Source organism: Lampris incognitus, chromosome 9, assembly GCF_029633865.1.
Source record: "Lampris incognitus isolate fLamInc1 chromosome 9, fLamInc1.hap2, whole genome shotgun sequence".
Lineage (NCBI taxonomy): Eukaryota > Metazoa > Chordata > Actinopteri > Lampriformes > Lampridae > Lampris > Lampris incognitus.
The window spans coordinates 8,445,930-8,469,833 of record NC_079219.1 but is presented as its reverse complement, the minus strand read 5'-3'; the positions used below and the strand labels follow the sequence as shown (position 1 = coordinate 8,469,833).

General features: G+C 43.5%; 2 protein-coding genes across 3 annotated transcripts; one reads left to right on the top strand and one right to left on the bottom strand.

Moving 5' to 3' along the window:
* The first annotated feature begins 274 nt into the window (after positions 1 to 274).
* atp1a3b (ATPase Na+/K+ transporting subunit alpha 3b) lies at positions 275 to 13,511 on the top strand. 2 transcript variants are annotated; one of them, XM_056285967.1, is made up of 21 exons: positions 275 to 380; positions 1,330 to 1,389; positions 2,216 to 2,419; positions 2,710 to 2,823; positions 3,772 to 3,906; positions 4,103 to 4,220; positions 4,580 to 4,848; positions 5,156 to 5,354; positions 5,610 to 5,854; positions 6,063 to 6,255; positions 7,414 to 7,589; positions 7,932 to 8,068; positions 8,200 to 8,350; positions 8,875 to 9,043; positions 9,612 to 9,766; positions 9,920 to 10,043; positions 11,107 to 11,252; positions 11,402 to 11,532; positions 11,834 to 11,935; positions 12,812 to 12,903; positions 13,068 to 13,511. In XM_056285967.1, the coding sequence occupies exons 1-21, from the start codon at positions 351 to 353 to the stop codon at positions 13,094 to 13,096; spliced, it is 2,979 nt and encodes a 992-aa protein (XP_056141942.1). In that variant the 5' UTR covers positions 275 to 350; the 3' UTR covers positions 13,097 to 13,511. The 2 variants fall into 2 exon arrangements, 1 of the variants encoding a protein (XP_056141942.1); XR_008810715.1 differs by lacking the exons at positions 11,402 to 11,532; positions 13,068 to 13,511 and having other exon boundaries at positions 292 to 380.
* A 3,849-nt stretch (positions 13,512 to 17,360) lies between these two features.
* On the bottom strand, positions 17,361 to 23,734 carry rabac1 (Rab acceptor 1 (prenylated)). The gene is made up of 6 exons (XM_056285838.1): positions 23,584 to 23,734; positions 22,587 to 22,722; positions 21,220 to 21,432; positions 20,524 to 20,621; positions 18,733 to 18,834; positions 17,361 to 18,374 (listed from the first exon to the last, which is right to left on the bottom strand). The coding sequence occupies exons 2-6, from the start codon at positions 22,706 to 22,708 to the stop codon at positions 18,286 to 18,288; spliced, it is 624 nt and encodes a 207-aa protein (XP_056141813.1). The 5' UTR covers positions 22,709 to 22,722; positions 23,584 to 23,734; the 3' UTR covers positions 17,361 to 18,285.
* Between the last annotated feature and the right edge of the window lie 170 nt (positions 23,735 to 23,904).

The following is a 23,904-nucleotide window of genomic DNA, read 5'->3' as shown; positions in this document are numbered from 1 at the left end:
GTTAAGCCCAGTGGCTTTTTTTTTAATGTTATGGCGCTTGATTAGCAAAGACTTTTTAAAGACCAAGCCAGGACAGTTAAGGTGCTCCACACATTTCAAAGAGTAGACGCTTTTTGCAGTAAAGAACAAGACACAGTTGACATACATATAGACAAGCCCTGTGAACATTTCTACATATGCACACAAAGCGCCGTCCACAGACAGGGTACTATCCCCCTAATCTCATCTCATCTCGAGGCATGTATAAAACATGTGTGTGTCTGTAGTATGGCCGGTCAGACAGTTACCGCGTTGCCACCACACAGGACAAAGTTGACCGCTCCCCCAAGAAGAAGAAGGGGGAGAAGGATATGGACGACCTGAAGAAGGAGGTGCCCATTGTAAGTAAACAGTCCAGTTACCTTTTTATGTCTCGTGATTTGTGAAGCTCCATAGCGGTGACACCAAACGAAGCTGAGGCCAGTTTGCTTTCCATTACGATCAGTTGTAAACAGTGGTGTGGTGGAGGGTAAACGAATCTACCCACCTTTTTACTTACAGACTATAGTTTGCCCACCTATTTTAGGGCTGACTTAAAGCTCCCTTACATGAATACAAAATATACATCAAATTCAATGGTATCAAACTGATTTAAATGATAAAGAATAGTGTATTTCAGTGGGGAAATACATAAATTAATGCTTTTCAGAAATTATTGCACATATTGGTAGTTTGAGGATCACTTGCTGAGGATCATAGTTTGCCCACCTTTTTAATCTACCACTACATCACATCATACAGGTTGTAAACATAAATGAACACAGCAAACTGATTCATTAATGACAGAGCAAACATCTCCTTGATGTTCTGGACATAAAAACAGTTTGGAGCAAACCAGAGTATATTTGTTGAAAGTGGATTGACTCCAGTCCTCAGCAGAAAGAGGGAAATCCTCCCCATACAGACAAAAAGAATATTTTTTTTGGTGGTAAGCGGGGCAACTGGTAATCGGGAGGTCGACAGTTTGATCCCACGTCCCTGCTGAATTGTCCTTGAGCAAGACACAGGACGCCTTTCCTGGCTGTCCTGATATTCTTACTACCCTCACCCTACCCCAGGTGATATGCATGCATTAGTAGATTTATAATTACACTCTGATTAATTCAAGAAATTAATGTTCTAGCCTCTCTTTCTTTAAACTTTTGAAGTATTGCAGTTATTCCCTGCAGGTTGGCATTTTATCTTAATGCTGTCAAATTAATAGTAATGTTTACTTGCATGTGCATAAAAGCAGCAGCGTTCCTAAATACACAGACACCTGATTCTCTGTCTTTCTCGTCCATCTTTTAGACGGAACACAAAATGTCCGTAGAGGAAGTATGCAGGAAATTCCAGACCGACATTGTCCAGGTGAGAATTGAGCCATCTCATCCATCGGTGGCAGAGAAGGCTGTTTTAGCAGCTAGTTGCCACTAGGTGGTAGTAGAATGCTATCGCTGGGTAGTACCATCAGCTCAACCGGCACAAACGTGACAGATGTTACTTCACTATGTACTTAACCCAAATGTATTTCATATCAATGAAGTACAAATACAAAAAAGTGAGACTTAATTAAAAGGTTAAACCCCTTGAGATGAACCATCTCGTTTCCGAGGGGTGCTTGAGATGTAGAATACATCAAAATTGAAAAAAAAAAAGTACACGTACACATAAAAATGCTGTCCATCACCCACAACCTCCCACACAAACTACCCTACAACTTAGTCAGTCCACAACAGCTGTGCCAAAAAACAAAAAAAAATTACAACAGACAGAAAATGACAAATATCAAGTAAAACATGATCGGGTAATACAAAAAAATAATGATTATGATACAGTAATGAAACCTTGAAAGAAAAACAAACAAGGGAATGTATGCATACATACATTTCATACACATTAGGAAGTATTTCACATACACATGCCTGCACATGCATGTGTACAATAATTGAGATATTCAAACATGAAGGTTAATGAGTTAACGACTTTCAGGTAAAATTAGTTACAAAGCCTTAAAAAGACAGACAGATGTAATGGATTTTAATACAAATGATAACTGTCTTGCAAAACATTAACTTAATTTGAATTATAATTGCATATTTTCTGAACACGTACAGTATATTTTCATAGCCTGTGCTCATTATCTCTGATATGATAAACATTCCATCTGCTCTCTGCTCCCCCTTGCCTCCTTCAGGGACTGACCAATGCCAAGGCTGCAGAGTTTCTGATCAGGGACGGTCCCAATGCTCTCACCCCTCCTCCCACCACCCCGGAGTGGGTCAAGTTCTGTCGCCAGCTTTTTGGTGGGTTCTCCGTCCTGCTGTGGCTCGGTGCCATCCTCTGCTTCCTGGCCTACGCCATTCAGGCTGCCACTGAGGACGACCCTGCAGGAGACAATGTAAGCAACAAACGTATACGTACACACACACAAACACACGTGCATGTACATGCACACGTGCACACATACACACACGCACAGAGTGGTGGTGGTGGTGTATGTGTTTGTGTGTGTGAACAGCTGGCCCTATCTACACCTCATTAACGCACCAGTCACACTTCTTACTATTGGAGTGATACCCCCAATAACACCTTAACAAGGCAGTTCTTTCACAAACATTCTGCCAACACACAACCCACTCTCATTTGCTTAACTGCCCTCTCTCATTTTCTTTCTCTCTCTCTCTCCAGTTGTACCTAGGTATTGTGCTCACAGCTGTTGTCATCATCACCGGTTGCTTCTCATACTTCCAGGAGGCCAAGAGCTCTAAAATCATGGAGTCTTTCAAGAACATGGTACCCCAGGTAAATACGTGGGCTCCAGAATTTAACGTCCCGCCCAGTTTCTTGCTTCTAAAGGTTCTTTTACAGCCCATTGAACTTATTTAATTACCATCAATAATCTTTACATGTTAGGGAAATTGTGCCATACAGCGCAGAACAGTGGGTCCCACGGGACATTTTAACACAATGCACACAAGCGCAGCGACTATTTTTGCCAGTGGTCCCACTGAAATAAATGATGCATGGAACCGCCCTAATGTTAATTACATAATTACGCCATGGTATTAAGTGCGCATTTCCACTTATCCATACAGATATTGTTACAAGTTGACTGATCATGTTTCAGTGATTACCTATTAACTGTTTAATGCAATTATTTAATATTTTAATGCCTTACTGAATTGGTCACAATCAAGAGGAACTTAAGCCTAGCTGGTAGAATTTCATTCTCCTTGTCCCTGTCGCATCAAAGTCCTGCAAAATATATTTGTTGTTATTCTCACAGAAATGTGCATATAATTTTCTGTGCTGATAGACAACATAGGTGGTAGGTGCAAGAGAATTAGTTGGTGAGTAAATAATGTTTTAAGGCCAGGTATATTTTATTTAACTAATGGTAAAAGATTTTACTTGTAACTCCAGAACGCACACACACACACACACACACACACACACACACACACACACACACACACACACACACACACACAGTGCTTACTGGGCATACATGTGAGGAGGGCACAACTGGTTGTGAGAGTTGTGCTCTTTGAAACATTTATTTGCAGCTATGTGTGCTTTCTTAGCAAATATGCCAGTAAAATAGTAGTTCTACATTGTGTATACCTTCTGAGGATGATTCCCTGGCATGCTATTTGAGAGGTTTTCCAGGTATTAGGTTTAGATGGGCTACATCTACATCCAGTGTAGTGTGTGTGTGTGTGTCTAACTGTCCCTGTTGTGCCCCTGTAGCAAGCCTTGGTTATCCGTGAGGGTGAGAAGGTTCAGATCAATGCCGAGGAGGTGGTGGCTGGAGATCTTATTGAAGTAAAAGGAGGAGACAGGATCCCTGCCGACATCAGGGTGGTCTCTGCTCACGGCTGCAAGGTATGCACACACACATACAAACTATTTTGGTACAAGGTGGGGTATGAGCACACAAACAAATTACCCCTGCACTCTCAATAACAATAGACTCACACCTGTGTTTTACATTTATGTCTGAATGCATAAATGCTTAAATTCTTAAATACGCTCACACTTTTTACATAATGACCATGTTTCACTCTTTTTCTTCTCGTAGGTGGATAACTCCTCACTCACAGGCGAATCAGAACCTCAAAGCAGGTCACCTGACTGTACTCATGACAATCCTCTGGAGACCCGTAACATTGCTTTCTTCTCCACTAACTGCGTGGAAGGTATAGCAGATATGTCAATAATAGAGCTTACTATAAACCACTTGATCAGCGTGTATCAGCTTGATCTGCTGATACATGCTCAATTTGCCCTTTGAGTTAAACCAGAATTGTAGTAGACCACTCAAATTCATGAATGGTATTCATGATTAATGACATCTTGTACCGGTAAAAAGAACTGGAAATGGTAGGTGAGCTGTAACTGGTAAAACCTACCCTTCGGTTTATTTATATATAAAAAAAACAAAACTCTATAGTGTCTTAAAAATGGGCATTTTTTTATGTTGCATTGTTTTCCCTTTTTGCAGAGATAGAGGTTCTTAATACTGCCTAAAACTGCACCTCTACCTCTCCTAACACAGGCACAGCTCGTGGCATTGTGATCTGTACTGGTGATCGCACCGTCATGGGCCGCATCGCTACACTGACCTCTGGCCTGGACACTGGCAAGACCCCCATTGCAAAGGAGATTGAGCATTTCATCCACATCATCACAGGCGTGGCCGTCTTCTTGGGTTTGACCTTCTTTATTCTGGCCCTCATTCTGGGATACTCCTGGCTGGAGGCCGTCATCTTCCTCATTGGTATCATCGTGGCTAATGTGCCCGAGGGGCTGCTGGCTACCGTCACTGTAAGTGGACCAATAGATACACGTTTCTTTTGCCCTATCTATGGTTCCCCTCATAGCAGTTAGCTAACAACATTTTGATTTTATCTATGGTGATGCTTTTGATACTTTTCCCTTGCTTTTGATCATTCTTATTTTAAAACATATTTTTTCTTCATGTTTTTGTTACTCTTTTGGTTACTCAATAGTCCCTGTTTTCTTTAATATGACGTTTTAGAGATTCTATTTTTCATCTCTTCTGCAATTCACACAAAGAAACACAAGTATCCTCATCATGTTTTTAAATGTTGACTATATTATTTTCCTCCAGGTGTGTCTGACTCTGACCGCTAAGCGTATGGCCAAGAAGAACTGCCTGGTTAAGAACTTGGAAGCTGTGGAGACCCTGGGCTCCACCTCCACCATCTGCTCCGATAAGACCGGCACCCTGACCCAGAACAGGATGACCGTGGCCCACATGTGGTTCGACAACCAGATCCACGAGGCTGATACCACCGAAGATCAGTCTGGTGAGTGGAGGAAGGGTCAAACAGGGCAGGGAATACTTATGGACACTACTGCTGTTAAAAATGTTCACACAACATAAAAAGTACCCGGAATTTGGTGGAAACACAAGCAGGTGTAATGAATAGGGGGGCCACTGTTACACACATTTAAATAGACAGTGCAGCTGTAGACCAAACTGAACAATACCAGACCAAACCAAACCAAACCAACCAAAACCAATAGTGTATGGACGATGATCCCCTCTTTTCCTTCCCTAGGTGCCTCCTTTGACAAGAGCTCAGTGACATGGGTGGCCCTGGCTCGCGTTGCTGCCCTGTGCAACCGCGCCCAATTCAAGGCAGGCCAGGATTCGGTGGCCATCCTGAAGCGTGACGTGGCTGGTGATGCCTCCGAGTCTGCCCTTCTGAAGTGTATTGAGCTGTCATGTGGCTCTGTCAGGAGTATGAGGGACAGGAACAAGAAAGTGGCTGAGATCCCCTTCAACTCCACCAACAAGTACCAGGTAAGTAAAACACCAGTCAGCCCACATACAGGAAATGAACACAGGATGTGATGTGAAATGCTCTCCTTCTCATTGGTCACTCATTGCCCCATGCACCATAGGTAAAGCGTTCCCGTAATACCAGTCACACCAGCAACACCAGCACAAATTCTGCATATCTGTCAATGTCATCTGTCTAATTTTATTACCCCTCCTTGCCCAATGCTAGCTCTCAGTGCACGAGACAGAGGACCCCAATGACAACCGCTACCTGCTGGTGATGAAGGGAGCCCCTGAGAGGATCCTGGACCGGTGCTCCACCATCCTTCTGCAGGGCAAGGAGCAGCCCATGGACGAGGAGTTGAAGGAGGCCTTCCAGAACGCCTACATGGAGCTGGGAGGACTGGGAGAGAGAGTACTGGGTAAAAGATGGGTCGAAAAAAAGGTTACGGATGAGCAGATTAGAGAGAGAGCGAGCACTGGGAGAATTAGGAAAGAGATGGAGAAGGGAAAGAAAAAAAGTGGTGTGGCGTAAGAAGAAGCCAAGGACCAGGTTTCAGATTGCAGAAAAGACAGATGGCAAATGCCGATGTGAGGTCATATAGAAACAGTAAGCAGGAACAAAGATAGACTGATTTTTAGATATATAGGGATAAAAGATGGCCTTTAGAGTGTTTGCTAAAAAACAGCCAGAGCTTCTTTTAGGTATTGAATGAACAAAAACAGCCCGATGATTGAGGTTGTGTAGTTCATACCCGGAGTTTAGCAGAAAAAGTAATAAGTCCCTGAATACGCTGTCCTAAAGCTAATCAGAAACTTTCAGTTACAATACTCAGAATGAGTAATTTATTCAGATTACATTTAGAGTACATCTTCAAAAGTTACATATGAAATAGTTGTGCCATGTCATGAATACTATTTATGTCACATTGTTGCCTATTCATTGGTGTAACTGGTATCTCCATGCCATTATCTCGGTATGTGTTTGCCATCTGCCAGTTACTGCTGCGCTCTATCAACGTGTGGCGCACACAAGAGGAAATGTGCACGTGCTGGTTTGAAAATACTTGATAGCTTTTTAAAAGATCGTATGATTATTTTTAATTAGGCATCAGGGCATATCAGAATGATGGGCATTTAAATTTCACGGGGGGGGGGCTTTTCAGTTAACCTCTCCTCACTATCATTAGTGGTAGTATTTGTAGTAATATTATGTTGCATGAATGAAAAATAGGCTGTGATAGAGAAATGCAAATTTACACACTGAAACTGCGCAGACAAATGCACTACATGAACTACGATTAGGGAATTACCTTTCAGTTTGCAAGTGAGATCGGGCTCACCTGGCAGTCAAACTGAATATATAGTCCCACCTGTAACACCGACACTGATTAGGTGGGAAATCTTCTCAAAGTGTTCTCCTCAAAGCTTATAAAGTAACTATAAGGTGAATACTGGTGTTTATAAACATAACGTGGGGTGTATGTACATAGATACTTAATTTCTGTATTCTGAATACATAACGCTGTTCCTTGTATATTACAACTCAACCCTGCTCATACCCCACCTTACACCTCCAGGTTTCTGCCACCTGATGATGCCAGAGGATCAGTACCCCAAGGGCTTTGCATTTGACACCGATGATGTCAACTTCCAGACAGACAACCTTTGTTTCGTAGGCCTTATGTCCATGATTGACCCTCCCCGTGCTGCTGTACCCGACGCTGTAGGCAAATGCAGATCTGCTGGTATCAAGGTAAGCCAACAGATCCACGTATATTTCATTTGCATAGTTGCCAGTGCTATTATGTCTGTTATTTCTTCGCATTCAAGCAAATAAAATATGGTCAGAGGTGGGATTTTAGCTGTTGGTGCCATAGTATCTGTTGGTGAAGGTCTTTTACACTGCACACTTTGGCATTTTAATGTACGAAATGTGCTATATAAATCAAGTTTTAATTGATGTGCAAGCTTATTCTTCCATATCTGCTTGCTAGCTACAAAATCTCTGTAGTTGGCTATCAAAATGTACAATTTGAATTTTGTGCATTATTGCTTAAATGGGTAGAATTCACCTTTGCTGCTATTGTCTTTGTAGGTCATTATGGTCACTGGTGATCATCCAATCACAGCCAAGGCCATTGCCAAGGGCGTTGGTATTATCTCAGAGGGCAATGAGACAGTGGAGGACATTGCTGCCCGTCTCAACATTCCCGTCAGCCAGGTCAATCCCAGGTAAGGAACACACACACACACACAAAAACTTCTAACAGCTAAACACAAGACAGTCATATATTAGAATTCCTTCATCGGAGGATGTGTGGTATTACGTTTTCAATCACTTGTTTACCTCTGGGTTTCTCCAGAGATGCCAAGGCCTGTGTGATCCACGGTACGGACCTGAAGGATTTGTCTCAGGACCAGATGGATGACATCCTGAGGAACCACACAGAGATCGTTTTCGCCAGGACCTCCCCACAACAGAAGCTCATCATCGTAGAAGGCTGCCAGAGACAGGTTGGTAGCAGTTTACCAAAGCAAAGTATACTCTCGTATGAAAGGACAAGTCACATTATTCTTACAGTATGAATGCCTGTCTCTTTACTTCAGTAACTGTTGCATGTGCATCTGTACAACAACTGCTGGAAAACCAACCCACCTGGCCATCAGTCGCTACAGGTGTCATAACAGTATCACAACAACATACCACTAAAACCGGGTTCATTTTTGCCTTCGATAGCCCAAAAAAATTAAATTCCTACCCAGCAGTTACAGTACTATACTATTTGGACAGACAAGAGCACTATCTGTTTTTGCCTCATTTTTAATTGAATTTTCTGACCAGCCTCACTTTCAGTTCTGTTGTAGTCTCGTGAACTTGTAAATTGTGACTGTATTCATCTGAATTTGGCATCGACAGTTACAATGACCAAGTCTCTTTTGACAGCCAATGTCTATCGCTCCAAAGTGTGCTTCTAAATATTCATATTATGTCTCACCGCTGACACGAAACACTGATTCTCCTCATTCCTCATTTCCAGGGAGCCATTGTAGCTGTGACAGGCGATGGTGTGAATGACTCTCCTGCCCTGAAAAAGGCCGACATCGGTGTGGCCATGGGAATCTCGGGCTCAGATGTGTCCAAACAGGCCGCTGACATGATCTTGCTTGATGACAACTTTGCTTCTATCGTCACTGGAGTGGAAGAGGGTAAGCAGAGGAAAAGCAGAGCAGAAAGACAGGGTGAAAACAGGAATTGATTGGAGCAATACACTAGAAATGAGCCTGTGAGATGGAGAGAGGTGGATGGGAAATGAGAAATATATAGAAGAAGAAGAAACTATGTGGTAACCTAACTTGTGCAAAGTGTTGAAGGCTGAGCAGAGGAGCAATTCTTTGTTGCTAAACTAGTATAGCGAGTTATATTCGGAGTGGACAATTGTATTGCAGAGGTGGCTTGTGACAGAGCCGATGAGATAAAGATAAACTTGAACCCATAACATTTCCAACACATTGCAATACATATTAGTCTAATGAATCACAGACCTTCTGCAGCATTTTTATAAGCGGTTTTATAACAGAAACATTCAGAGTTCAAATCAAATTTCTCTTGGTGTTTTTTCAACTGTATAACTTAAAGCCGCTACGAGGAGGTTTTCACTGCTTATTTATCAGTCTCAATTTACTTCGGATGCCTTTAAATTACCAACATTAGATAATGAGGCCTTCAGCAAGAAGATAAGATATTGTCTGAGCTGTGCTCCTTGTCTCACTATAGGTCGTCTGATCTTTGACAATCTGAAGAAGTCCATTGCCTACACCCTGACCAGCAACATCCCAGAGATCACGCCCTTCCTGTTCTTCATCATCGTCAACATTCCCCTGCCCTTGGGAACCATCACCATCCTCTGTATCGACCTGGGAACTGACATGGTGAGACAAACACAGTCGGTCAAACACATACCCTGGTTGGATGCGCACACATACATGTACGCTTATTCAAAATGTCACTGAGTTCTGCTGATGTCAGCTACACATCATACACTACGTTTTCACGACATTTACATCTTGCCTTCTTTCTCAAAGGTGCCCGCCATCTCCTTGGCCTATGAGGCAGCTGAGAGTGACATCATGAAGCGTCAGCCCAGGAACCCAGCCAGGGACAAGCTGGTGAACGAGAGGCTTATCAGCATTGCCTATGGACAAATCGGTAGGGGGACTAAAGATAGGGCCCACCATAGTCTTAGTAGGGTCTGGTTTAACCCATTACCAAGCTTGAATAATGAAATATATAGAAGAGGTTGCTCCATTTTAAAGAAACCAATTGTTGTTCAGGTGGACGGGACTTAAAATGATGGTGCACCTCCAAAATCGCATCGAGTCACAGAATTCCTTATGAGGAACCTGAACTCATGAGGAACCTGTTGTTGATTTGGAGAAGTGGGTGATGGAGAAATCTGCCATCAAAACACCATAAAAGAGTGTTGACATTTGTTGACTTTGTGGTTGTCATAAATACAATAATTGTAAAAATCATTGTAAAGACAAGCATAATCTATTTGATGGTACCATAAAACGGCAAACATGCTTTAGATTTGGAAGACCTAACTGGGCCCATTAGAGATAGTAATGAGCTTACCGCCATCCTCCTGTAGAGCAGGGGTTCCCAAACTTTTTAAAGCAGTGACCCGCCTATCGAGAAACTTGTTTGGCCTGAGACCCGGTGAATATTTTTGCAGTAAAATACACAATAAATACTCATAACATTTCAAAAATAAGATAATGAATTGTCTCCTTTACTAAATCTATCTAGAAAAGTGAGCATAAATAACCCCTATAGTACACAGAGGCAGAACAAATTTCAAAACGGGGCAGGTGGGGTGGAGGTGGGTGAGTAGCGGTTAAGCAAGCATCACAGCAGCAGCTTGGGCATCACTGAGAAGCACACGAGGATCATTCTCCATTTAAATAGTCAATACTCATGTTGCAAGGGTGCTTAGGATTGGTGCATATAATGATCTACCTGGCAGAGGTTCACTAGGTCACCTGTTAGAATGAGCATCCTGAACGCAACTTGCTGCGGCCATTTTACAGATGTTTGGCTGTATTTGTAATCTGTCCATCCATCCATTACAAGCCGCTTATCCCGATTGGGGTCACAGGATTGTATTTGTAATGTCTTCACAAAACCAAGCCAGGAAACCAGGCCGGAAGACTTCAGTATGTAACCTTAAATCTCTGTGTTTACCCCTCCCCCCTCCTCCCTCCTGCAGGTATGATCCAGGCTCTGGGAGGCTTCTTCTCCTACTTTGTGATTTTGGCTGAGAATGGTTTCCTGCCCTCTGTACTAGTAGGCATCAGGCTCAATTGGGATGACCGCTCAGTCAATGACCTGGAAGACAGCTATGGACAGCAATGGGTATGTACAACTTTTCTAAATGTGTGTGTGTGTGTGTGTGTGTGTGTGTGTGTGTGTGTGTGTGTGTGTGTGTGTGTGTGTGTGTGTGTGTGTGATTGTGTGAGTACATGTTTGTCCACTCACTGGGCCCTGCCGTCTTCTGCCCTCAGACATATGAACAGAGGAAGATTGTGGAGTTCACCTGCCACACAGCCTTCTTTGTCAGCATCGTGGTCGTGCAGTGGGCAGATGTCATCGTCTGCAAGACCAGGCGTAACTCTGTCTTCCAGCAGGGCATGAAGTGAGGCCGAAAACAGCCATCCTCTCTGAATATCACATGCTACTGACATTACCTGCTGAACAGTGACCTCTCAAATGGCTCTGAAAAAAAATCTTTACAGTGAAATTTACCTTTTATGATCTGAAACCATACTGAACACTTAATGTGTAACATTTTACATGTCAAGGTTGGTTGATATTTAAGATGAAAACAAAATAGACAGGAATTTAACATGAGATAAACTGTGGCTCTGACCTCACCGTCTTCTATCTCTGTCTCTCCTGTGCTTGGTCTGATGGTCAATATGTTTTTCTCCTTTCAGGAACAAGATTTTGATCTTCGGCCTGTTTGAGGAGACAGCACTGGCAGCCTTCCTGTCTTACTGCCCAGGCATGGACGTGGCACTCAGGATGTACCCATTGAAGTGAGCACCATCGATGCACACCGACATTATTTCAGCTGAACACATAAACATTTACGCTCATTTGAAAGCAACATTTAGTCGAGTGGTTCAGGTATGATTTTTTTTGGGGGGGGGTTGGCAAAGTGTTCTTTTTCTCTATAGGATAAATAAATGGGGCTTCGGTTAAACACCTGAAACACCGTCTGTGGTCAACACAGGTTTAAGAGATTTGTATGTTTTGCTCTGTGAGATAATCTTCACAAACGAACACTGCATTACCGAGTCTTGAAGTGTAAATACAACTGATAGGAGTAAATACTATTGACACAAGATTCTACACTACATGAATGTGTCAAAAAATGCATGTTTGGGGCGTCCGGGTAGCATAGTGGTCTATTCCATTGCCTACCAACACGGGGATCGTCGGTTCGAATCCCCGTGTTACCTCCAGCTTGGTCGGGCGTCCCTACAGACACAATTGACCGTGTCTGCGGGTGGGAAACCGGATGTGGGTGTGTCCTGGTCACTGCACTAGTGCCTCCTCTGGTCAGTCGGGGCGCCTGTTCAGGGGGGAGGGGGAACTGGGGGGGTAATAGCGTGATCCTTCTACGCGCCACGTCCCCCTGGTGAAACTCCTCACTGTCAGGTGAAAAGAAGCGGCTGGCGACTCCACATATATCGGAGGAGACATGTGGTAGTCTGCAGCCCTCCCCGGATCGGCAGAGGGGGTGGAGCAACGACTGGGACAGCTCGGAAGAGTGGGTTAATTGGCCAAGTGGCCGCCAAAATGTGAACTTGCTTCTGAGTTTTTTTTTTTTTCTTACTCAAACCGAACCACTCTGTAACATGTTTAACTGGGTTTCATTTAATTCCTGGTCCGTCTCGTCTTGTCCACAGGCCTACCTGGTGGTTCTGTGCATTCCCATACAGTTTCCTCATCTTTGTTTATGATGAAGTTCGAAAACTGCTCATTCGCCGAAACCCTGGAGGTGCGTATCTTTTCCTGACTGACAGTCTCCCCAACAACACACCAGCGAAAACTTCTTTAAGCCGTTTCAAACAAAGCAGGAAGTTTGACGTTAACTCAGGCCTTCAGAACCACGTCTAACCAACACATTTCTCCCCGTTCTCTCTCTCTCTTCCTCTTCCGCAGGTTGGGTGGAAAAGGAGACATACTATTGATCGACGGAGAGCTTCTTTATTCGAAACCCCCCTACATCGTCCAACCCCCCCCCCTCCACCTCCACGTCACTCCATCCCCGGCAAGACGCACCCCAGATGCCCCGCCCCTTAAAAGACAACAACCGCTTCAAAGCAATTTTCATCACAATTGCCCCAAAGATAAAAAAACAGCAAAGGCACCTTTATGACTTCTGACATTGACCAACCTCCGCCCCCCTTCTGCCCCCCCGCAACCCTGCAAATGCTCCCTTCCCTAACCCGCCCCACCTCCTATGATACTCTTTGCATGTGTTCTCTCACTGCTGTGTACATAAACCAATATATCTACCAAACGGCAGCTGCATATTGTGTATGTAGATTTGAATGAGCTGAGATGCAATGGGAGTGTCTACGCTCGGCGAAAAAGGGCCATCCTTCTCCTAGCCCCATCCCCAACACCCCCCCCCCCCCACCCCACCCTGCTCCCTCCCCGTCTTCTCTCTCCCGCGACCTTTTGCTCGTCCTCCAGCAGTCAACACACAGGTAATACAGACCACAAAGGGAGACCCCCACTGCTGATGACAACACCAACCACTCCCAACTGCTACCACTCGCCTCCGTCTCCTGCCTCGAGGAGGAGGAAGGGGGGTGGGGGGGGGACCCTGCGGAGTGGTCATCTCTCCGTCGTCGTTCTCAGTGCATCCATCTTCCTTCTCTTCCCTTTCTCAGCAGCCACAGTGTTGTTTTTTTTTTAATATATATATATATTAAATATACATGGGGTACTGGGGGGTTTCAATGATTTTACTTTTGTTTGTTTTGTTTTTTTTTTAATTTTCTCTCTGATGCGGAGGAGGGGAGGGGTTTTCGTGAGAGCGGCTTTCCCGCATTTAGTCATAACAAAGCACACCCCATGGCGTCCGGTCTGCCCCCCAACCTCCTCCTCCTCCTCTCTCGACCCCTGTCTCTCACGCCCTCCCTCCCCCTCCTCCCCTGCCCTCCTGCCCCGTTTGTCTCTGTTTGTGTGCACTGTGTGAACCATTGTCCTTGTTGATAACTACTCCCCTCCACCCCTCAAGTTCAAAAATACAATTCAATCTTTCTGTGTGTTCTAGGAAAACTATATAATTCTATACCGAATTTAAATGAAATAATGACAATAATAATGATAATAAAAACATGTCGGAAATAAACAGCTCAAGAGAGGCATTCATGAAAAAAGAACATCAGAGATATCGGCGAGGTGGGAGAAAAGAAAAAGAGGTATCTCTCTCTTTGTGTTTTTCATTTGGTTTCAACTCTTCTTTTCGGTGATTTTTCAGAGGGCCGGTGTAAAAACTAATAAACGCAGAGCAGGGTTTGTAGGACGTGTTTTTAACCAAGAGACGCGAGACAGCTTCTAGGTTCCTACCACTGCAGGTGTGCTGGTGTGATGTGGTGCGGCTGTGCTGTGATGTGGTGAGTGATGACGACGAATCCACGTTCCTGGGGTGCGGCGCCGCATCCAGACAAGGGGCTCTGGTTTTAGATCCGGGGTCCCGATATGGCGAAGTCCCCGCCCAGGTCTTGCGTTCTGTGTGAATGTATGTATTGGAGACCAGTGAAGGGCCAGCGCTCTCAGACTGGATCTAACTGGGATGGCTGTAAGAGGTTGAAAATGAGGAGAGAAATTACACAATTAGTAGAACATGTGTGTGAAAGATACGAAACCAACACCAATAAAACATCTAGAACATTTAATACTACCCACCTGTGTCTGTGTCTCAATGCCTCTGGGTTTGACTCTCGGAGGGGAACTTGGGTTGTTAGCGCTCGCGCAGTGGTCACTTCCGGTTCACCTGCAACATACTTTTCTCACCGTTTCTCTCCATTTTCTATCCATCCATCCATCCGTTATCTGAACTGCTTATCCTGCTCTCAGGGTCACGGGGATGCTGGAGCCTATCCCAGCAGTCATTGGGCGGTAGGTGGGGAGACAACCTGGACAGGCCGCCAGGCCATCACACAGGGCCAACACACACACACACACAAACAAGCATTCATACCTAGGGACAATTTAGTACGGCCGATTCACCTGACCCACATGTCTTTGGACTGTGGGAGGAAACCAGAGCCCCCGGAGGAAACCCACACAGACACGGGGAGAACATGCAAACTCCACACAGAGGACGACCCGCAAGGTTGGACTACCCCGGGGCTCGAACCCAGGACCTTCTTGCTCTGAGGCGACCGCGCTAACCACTGCGCCACCGTGCCACCCATTTTCTTCCCCTCTCTTAAAACCATTTCCAAAATTCCTCACGTATGGTAAAACATGCATCAATCTCAGCCTAGACCTATACAGGTCTTCCAGAAACGAGATATAAAATGGTATATTAGTCATCAATTTTGAGTAAATATCTTTTTGTATAGATTTAATTTGGGGTTTTTTAATTGCATTTTTCATTCATGAACAGATCAATCTCACAAAGAGAAACAGAGCATAACAAAATAAGAATATGGGGTATCATACGACAATCAACAAGGCACTGAACAAATACATTTAAGGCTTTACAAATGTCCACAGTTGTAAAGCCTTAAATGGCCTGTGGATGGCCTTCCTTTTTTATTTCTGTTGAAAAATTAAAAAAAAACAGGACAAACGTGTCATCATGCACATGCAGGTTTAACATGACCGCTGATCAGCAAAAGGGAAAAATCAACATGGGGATAGCATGTTACACATGTGCATATCTGCAGGAAGGTTGTGTGTGCAGTAAATATTTGTCATACACATTCATAAAACACTGATACACGTATGGAGAATATGACTAGTTCAGTATAAAACGCCAGATTCCTCCATTGCATTGTGGTCTATGTTACAGGGGGAAAGTGGACAGTCGAAATACAGGGGTTGGATGCCACCTAGTGATTATGAGTCTATATGACACACACACACACACACACACACCCTCCCAATGCAGGACTGCATAACATCTGACTGCCAAGGGGGCGGGGGTTGGCAGCAGGCCAGGATAATGCACCAAAACACCGAGCACATGTGTACAGTACATGAGCACGTGTACAGGCCTGTGTGACATCTACATGGACGAGCATCAGCGAGGCACGCTGATGCATGCTGGGAGCACAGACCCATGAAATCGAGATGGGACTTCAGGACTGGATTGCCATTTTTTCACATCTCACTTTTATAATTAAGAAGTGCTAAATGAGAAATTGGATCACATGAAAAAAAAAACAGAAGAAAAAAAGCCACAGCAATCTCATTTTTGAACCAAATGGGAAAACGCTGCAAAATCATGAGGGGGGAAAAAAAAAGCCCTAAATAATCACACCTTTGTAAATGCACTGCAACTCTTCACATCTGCCATCATCAGGGACTGTGCCGTAACTACACTCCCTCTCCCCTGCCACAGAGGGCATCTACTTTAAACAGACTTCCTGCAGGAAAAAAATCCTACGTTCTATACAGTTTGTTTTCCTGCTATGCACAGGTCACGTGTTCTGTGGGCCCACCTCCTCATGACCTGGAAAAGTCCGGACATAGAGGACAAAAAAAAAAAAAACTCATCCAGTTTTTCTGAAACTTTGAAAATAAGAACCACATTCTCTTCCTCTCACACACATGCACCTTTGTCTGCCGTGCTTAGACACATACGTGTCTTGCACTCACACCCTCTCTAATTTCCCTTGTCTCTGCAGTGAGCTCACTGCAGTGCGACTCCTCTCTCTCCCCCCGTCTCTCCCTCGCTCTCCCTCTCTCTCACCCCCTTCACCATCCTCCGTATAATAGAATATCGATCGCTTGCCTTTGCCGCAGTGTGTAAGTGTGTGTGTGTGTGTGAATGTGTGTGTGTGTGCGCGCGCGCGAGTGTGTGTGTGCATGTGAGTGAGGGGGGCCCCTGCCAAGGTCATCGCCATGACAACCTGAGCATGGGGTCCTCTTTCTGTGCTGTCCCAGAGCACAGGTCACAGGGGTCATGTGAAGAGGGGGGGACAATAGGGGGTTGGTGAACACTGCGGTATTTGCCGTGTGCTACAGACACACACGGGTTGGAAGTGTCCTATTCCACCGAGTGTTCAGACTGGGCTAGAATATCGAACAAGTCCGGACCGAGTGCTAAAGGCCACCGAGTTCGCTCTCTCCTCTTAGTCTGCATGCACAAGCAAAAACACAGCGTAGTTTTGGATAATAGCAAAGGAGAAAACTTCATAAATCTAACCGAAAAGACACGGTGCTCGGTCTCCATCAAAAACAATATGACAATTACTCAGTGTGTCAGGAATTCATTGCAGTTTATTGAAAAATACAAAAAAAAACAAAAAAAACATTACACTGTAATGTAAAAAGGAACATTTTTGTAAAAGATGTCAGGAAGCATATAAAAAGACCTTGAGATGTAAAATGTATAAGCAGAACTAATAAATATGAATGGACTTTGTTACCAATATGCCGTATTTTGCCCAATATAGAATAAAAATACCATTCCTAAATACTGACAATTTAACTACTTATTCTCTAACCAGCGTATCTATCTAAAGTACCTGAAATACAAAATAAGCTTCTTTGCAAATTCATTTGCATTGTCTTGAGTAAAACTGCTTTACTCATATATGACCAAAACAAGAAATATAATTTTTTTAAAGCTTTAAATGGCACTTTTGCTTTGGAAAAGTCACAGGAGTATTTAAACAGTTTTCAGTTGCGGTTAATATAAGATTGCGGCATTATCTTTACATGAGAAATCTGCATTACTACTGTCAGATGTTCATGAAGTCATTTTCCAAGATATATATATATATAACAGGCAATATTGAACGCCGCAGCTGATCAGTAAAGGAATGGAAAGAATTACATTGAACACGGAGGCTATTTGATACAAATGACAAGGCATCAAGGGAACAGGGTGTCTGTAGCATAATGTGCTTAAATACAGAAGGACATTAAATATCGAATATCGAGCCTTTGTGAACTGTATTGTTTGTAACATCGGCTTCTTCAGAGGCAAGACAATGTGCATTCTGGGTACATCCGGAAAAATTCAAAAAGGTAGGAACACCGTGCACATTTCGCTTAGGAACAGATCTACAACCAGTTTTTTCCACCACCCATCTGTAGCAATACCATAATAGGGTCAAGCTTAAGACCGTTTGTAGGCCAGCTCCTACCGCAACATGGTCGTGTTCCACCGAGGTGAGACTTCCAGCTTTTACACGGGCTCCATAAGGAGCTCGTCAATGTCCGATCCCTCGAGCTCGTGGAACGCGGCATGAGAGCCAATTACAAACAGCGTCGCCCCTGAAAAGAAAGGAGAGATGTGAAGACTGAGCTGGAGAGAGGAGGAAGAGGGTCCTTTCTATAATGTGTCAGCATATATTTACATCACAGGCAATGAGTTGGTGTTATCATTCAGAGAAAATCGCAATGAATCCAACAGCAGAATTATCTTAAATTCACCAACATATCCCAATTTACTTGCAGGGCTAATTTACCTTTAATTTATTCGCACCCCACTACAAGATACTGCTGATGTCTGATGCAAGGGTCAGAGCTTTTGCATAGAACGACAAAAACAGCTGTAACCAACGATGTCCCTTGAATGAGTATGTGCCCGACAGAGAGGTGCTGTAACGACAGCTAATGGAGTCCGACTTACCCAGAACCCAAAAGACTGCAGCTCCAGCACCAGCCAACCAGAACACAGGCAGAGAAACAGCTCCAGCCAAGCTCATCTGATGAGGGAGAGTCAGCTCCTTACCTGGGTTACAGGAAAATTATACAGATTTTAAAAAAGGAAGGGGGAAAAAAAATCATGTCCCTGACTTGTCATATCTTTGGAAGCCAGAATATGAAACATGCCGTCTCTTGTATTCCTGGTTGAGCTAATAAACTAAACAAATATCACTGAAGAGAAAATAACAGTTTCAAGAAGGCACATTTTCTGCTGTCAACTAAAGGCTGTGATGAAAAGTCAAGGCAAAGCCTAGAGGAGAGAATCAAACAGATCGAGAAAGAAATCGATGCATCACTCATGTGTTTTTAATCATATTTTGGAGATTCAAACCTGTCATCACTTGATTTATATCATATCAATATATAGTGATTCAACATCGTTATCCCCCCCAGGCAGTAGCCTGGAGTGAATTATGCATTTGGTCGCGCGTGTGTGTCCAGTCCAGTTGCACTTGATTCAACTCCTTTGGATAACCATGACCTGGATGAATGAGAACATTCACAGACGTGTGTCTGTCCACGGCTAATCTCGCAAACTACTTACTGGACCTATGAGCCTAAAAAATTTTGTGCACAGTTACAGCTGTAATGAAGAACCTCTCGTGCTTGCCGTGATCCAAAACCTTCGAAAAACATTCGTTCTCGCCATCTCAGCGCCTTGTCTCCATTTGCCCTCTACTAGCATGCTCGACCAACGCTGCTCTCCGTCACCGCCTGTTCCGAGTCAACCGTGTGCATGCGCAACTCATCTATGATTGAACGGGCAGGGACTGTGTCAAAACATGCATTCTGGTATGAGTCTCGAAAGTAAACAAGAAGTTGATCGTATTTCGCACGAAAGCAAATCATTCGCTGCTGATGTCAGAGCAAGACAACTGGAGGAATACTGGATGAACCAGAAATAATTACCTCTGTCTTTATTTTCACAGGGTTAGGGTTGGACTAAAATGGTCACATAGCAAACCTTTTCTTTCTGGAAAGTGCAAGTTCATGCTAGACTTTGTTGCATTCGTGCAAGGGCCCACCTAGAAGCTGCACATCCAAAAACTGACGGGCAAAACGTTTTTATTAGGTAGATTTTTAGCTTGACCGCTGCATATTAAACCCCCCCCCCCCATATTTCCCATTCAATCAACTTGGGCACTGCGCAAAAGTCTTATAATGGCAGGAAAAATTCTGTCTTTTCTGTCCATGTGTGCGTGCATCTGTCTGCTGCTAATCTTGCATACTACTGGGCCTGTCAGCCTAACACTCTTCGTGCACAGATACGACTGTATGATCAAGAACTTCTCATGGTTGTGATGATTCAAAACCTTTGAAAAACCTGTTTTACACCGCAACTGGGCGCCAACTCCTCAGCTGGTTTTTTGCCCAAGTCTGAAGGGCGATATATCCGTAAGGGATCTGCACTCTACTGAGTGCACTCCTCTAGTCTGAATTTAGTTTTTCCACATTAATTCATCTGAGAAAACTAATGGAGAAACAAGTTCTGTTGCAATTACACAGGAGAACCAATGAAAAGTTTTTTTCCACTAAGTGATGTTTACGGAGCGAGTTCCAAGTGTGTCCAACAGCAGTGATAACTGCCTGTGGTATAGGCAAATAGTCTCACATATCTAAACTGCTCTGGGCGTGCTTTATTTGGCTTGCCAGACACAGATGCTCTGCCAGTGTTTGCAAGTCCATATAAGGCCTAGATAAGTGCTTAACCTACCGAGGACAACCAGCTTGGACTCAAGGGACTTGAGGTGGATAATGTAGAAGGCCCCAACAAACACAGCCAAGGCAATCAGCAGCATGGGCGAGCTGATACTAAGGGCAGACAAAGGGAGAAGGGTATAATGGGTGGTTGATTTTTTTTTTCTTTCATTGTAGCAGTAATTTTAGATTTTGTTGTAGTCTTGGTTGCTGGTTAAAATACTAATTTCTATTAGAAGCCTTATAAACATCTAATCCATTTTTAAGTTCTCTTTTACTTTAATGAGTAGGAATCTTGACATTTGATTCAATTTCTCTACTTGGACATCTGCAATGGCAGCAAAAGACCAATTAAAAGCTTCCAGTATTTAGAATCTTTCTGTGCACTGAGGAGCTACATTTGCCTCGTGAGTGAGAGGTGGGTTGGTGTGATGGTAGGTAAGGGAGGCAAGACTATGCTCTCAAATTGGCAAAAATCTTAAGTCTTGTAGCAAATGCTCGTTCTTTAACATTTGACAAAAACGTATCCAGTCTTAGCTGTGTTAAGATTATTGCCTAAGATTTTTTTTGGCATACATTATAAAGAATATTTGTCAACAATAGGATCACTACAATTCAAATGTACTTTCACCTGGTATATTTAGTTTCTATGCAGGTAAACATTGGGATTTGCCTACATTTAAGATGCCCTTTAACCCAACGTCATCCTTACATGCAGTAGAGGATAAGACCCAGGAAGATAAATGTATAGTTGCTGTTGAAGGTTTCCACGTTCCTCACCACCCTCTGGCACAGCTCCCCAAAGTTACGGGGTTTGGAGAACTTGCGCTGGTCCACAAAGTTAGCCCATGGTCGGATGGACTTTCGACGCCGATCAAACCACTCTTTCATCATGTTGGCTGAGAAGCCTTTGGGAAGCCAGAGCCTGTGAAATAAGGACAAAAGCCATGGTGAGCTAAATGTGTGGACACATTAAAGATGGGGCAAATCAACCAAACAATAAAATTAAAATAAAAAAAAATCAGAAAATCAAGCTAGTTGGACACACAAGTTCCAACCCAAATGTCTTTAATTTTCTTAATAACCACTTGGACTTTTGTAAACTTTTCTTGATGTATTTGCCTTCTCAGCTTCTGCATATATTGTCTATATACTGTTAAATGGTTGCAATCAAAACAGTTCTATTGCAAGCAGACCTAAGAACAACAGCATTGCTTGTAAATTCACTGCATTTTGCAAGTATCCAGAAGGGCCCTGACAGATGGTATATTAAATTCTAGTAGACTGCAGCAGAAAAGTAGAAAAATGCTATTGGCAATAGTTGCAAAGGGTAGACACTTTGGGGACAGTCTAAAAGGGAATTAACAGGGAAACATTTTCAATTGGACATAAGATGTACAGGTATCAGTCAGACAAGGTGGATGAACCTACAGCTTGATCTTACCAAACTAAAGCCTTAGGGAGAAAAGGGTAATTCAAGTTAAGTCAATTTTATTTGTATAGCCCAATATAACAAATCAAGCTAATGAAATGTCTACATAGCCACATATTTCCCCCCAAAACACTATGTATACACAAAATCTATATTCAAATTTCAGACTGATTTGATATCAAAACATTTGAATGCATTCAATATTTGAGAAATGTTTCCAATTCAGTTGCAGGGAACGTGTTATGACATATTCATGTTCTTCATAAACTTTATATCCATTATAATTCTGTTATCCTCTTTCAGTGTTGTATTATGTAAATTGCGTGAACACAACATCCATTGTACGCTGTCCGTCTTGGGAGAGAGATCCCTCCTCTGTTGCTCTCCCTGAGGTTTCTTCCTATTTTTTCTCCCTGTTAAAGGGTTTTTTTAGGGAGTTGTTCCTTATCCAACGAGAGGGTCTAAGGACAGGATGTTGTGTTGCTGTTAAGCCCACTGAGGCAAATTTGTCATTTGTGATATTGGGCTATGCAAATAAAATTGATCTGATTTGATATTATCCAAAAACCAATTATAGTCCAACTTTTATCCATGTACTTTATTTAGGACACCTGGTAAACAACAGAGTTAAAAAAAAAAGGCCTTACTTTGCCATGATTCCTGTGCCACCAGTACCCGTATTATGAGCTTCATCAGCAGTGAACAAATCTCCTGCTTTGCTATCCATGTCCACGAGGCAATTCTCTCCCTTTGGGGCTCCGGAAGGCATCTAGGGATTGATTGCTGCTGAGCAAAATGAAGATTACAAACCCCAATGCAAAATTTAAAAAGGGCAATCACTTCTGTGGCCATTCACTTTAAGATTCAAGATTCTTTATTTGTTCAAGATTCTTTATTCGTCTCATTATAAAAGTAGAAGAGAGCAAAATTCTTGAGTTTCGGCTCCTCAACACTGCAGCAACAATAGCAACTGGACAACAACAAAACAGAACAAAAAAACAGCAACAATAATAGTGTGACGTATGTAAGGTGCTGTGTGTGTGTAGGCCCAGCCCCAATAAATGTGCACGTGTGCGCGCGTGTGTGTGTGTGCGCGCGCGCGTGTAACCCGACGATCCGCTGAGGCTTACGCCCTGCCCAGCTCCACTTGTTATAGATGCGGAACGGTGTGATGGAAATTGTTAGTCAACAGGGCTTGGTCACTGCCACGTCATAAGAACCACAAAAGTCTTTCCACATCTGCTGCCAAGTTAAGTCAACGTCAATAGTGCAATAGTGCCTTGGCACAAAAATTCCGAGTGTTACCAGCTGGCACCATCGACGATACATAGTAATCACATCGTGGTCTTAAACTACGACGAATATTAAGTATTAATTATTATTATTATTAGGCGTAGTAGCAGTAGTACATCTACTACAAACGAATCACATACTAGCACTAACTTCGCCAGTAGTCGAAAGAATTAGCTAGCTTTATTAGCTTAACTACAAGCTAATACCTGTCCTCCATGCGAGACAGGTAAAACCGAGAAAATCGTTGTCACGTTCTAACTCGGCGGAGGAGTCGATACGCACTGACGGGCGACATTTCAGGGTTGTTGTTTAAAAATAAAACAATATCAAGTGTTCCGCAACTATACTCACAAAACGAGTCAAACTTGCGCTCCGTCGCGGTGCCACTCGACGGAAGTGACGCGGCGCCTTCCTGTTGTTAATGGGCGTGCATTTTAATGGCCTTTAAGCAAACACCGCCACCTGCTGGCAAGCGTCGGAATATCTAACGTTCGTCCGCGCATGTTGAAACCGCGGCGCCCGGCGACGCGGGTGTCCGATTTTGCACAACACGACGTCCGATTCGTGAGCGTAGACATCTGCAGCGAGGCGGCGGGGCCATCTGAGTCCCGAAGTCTCGAATATTGACGCGAATAAAGGTTCAGACCGAGGAGCAGTTTTCCCGTTTGGGCT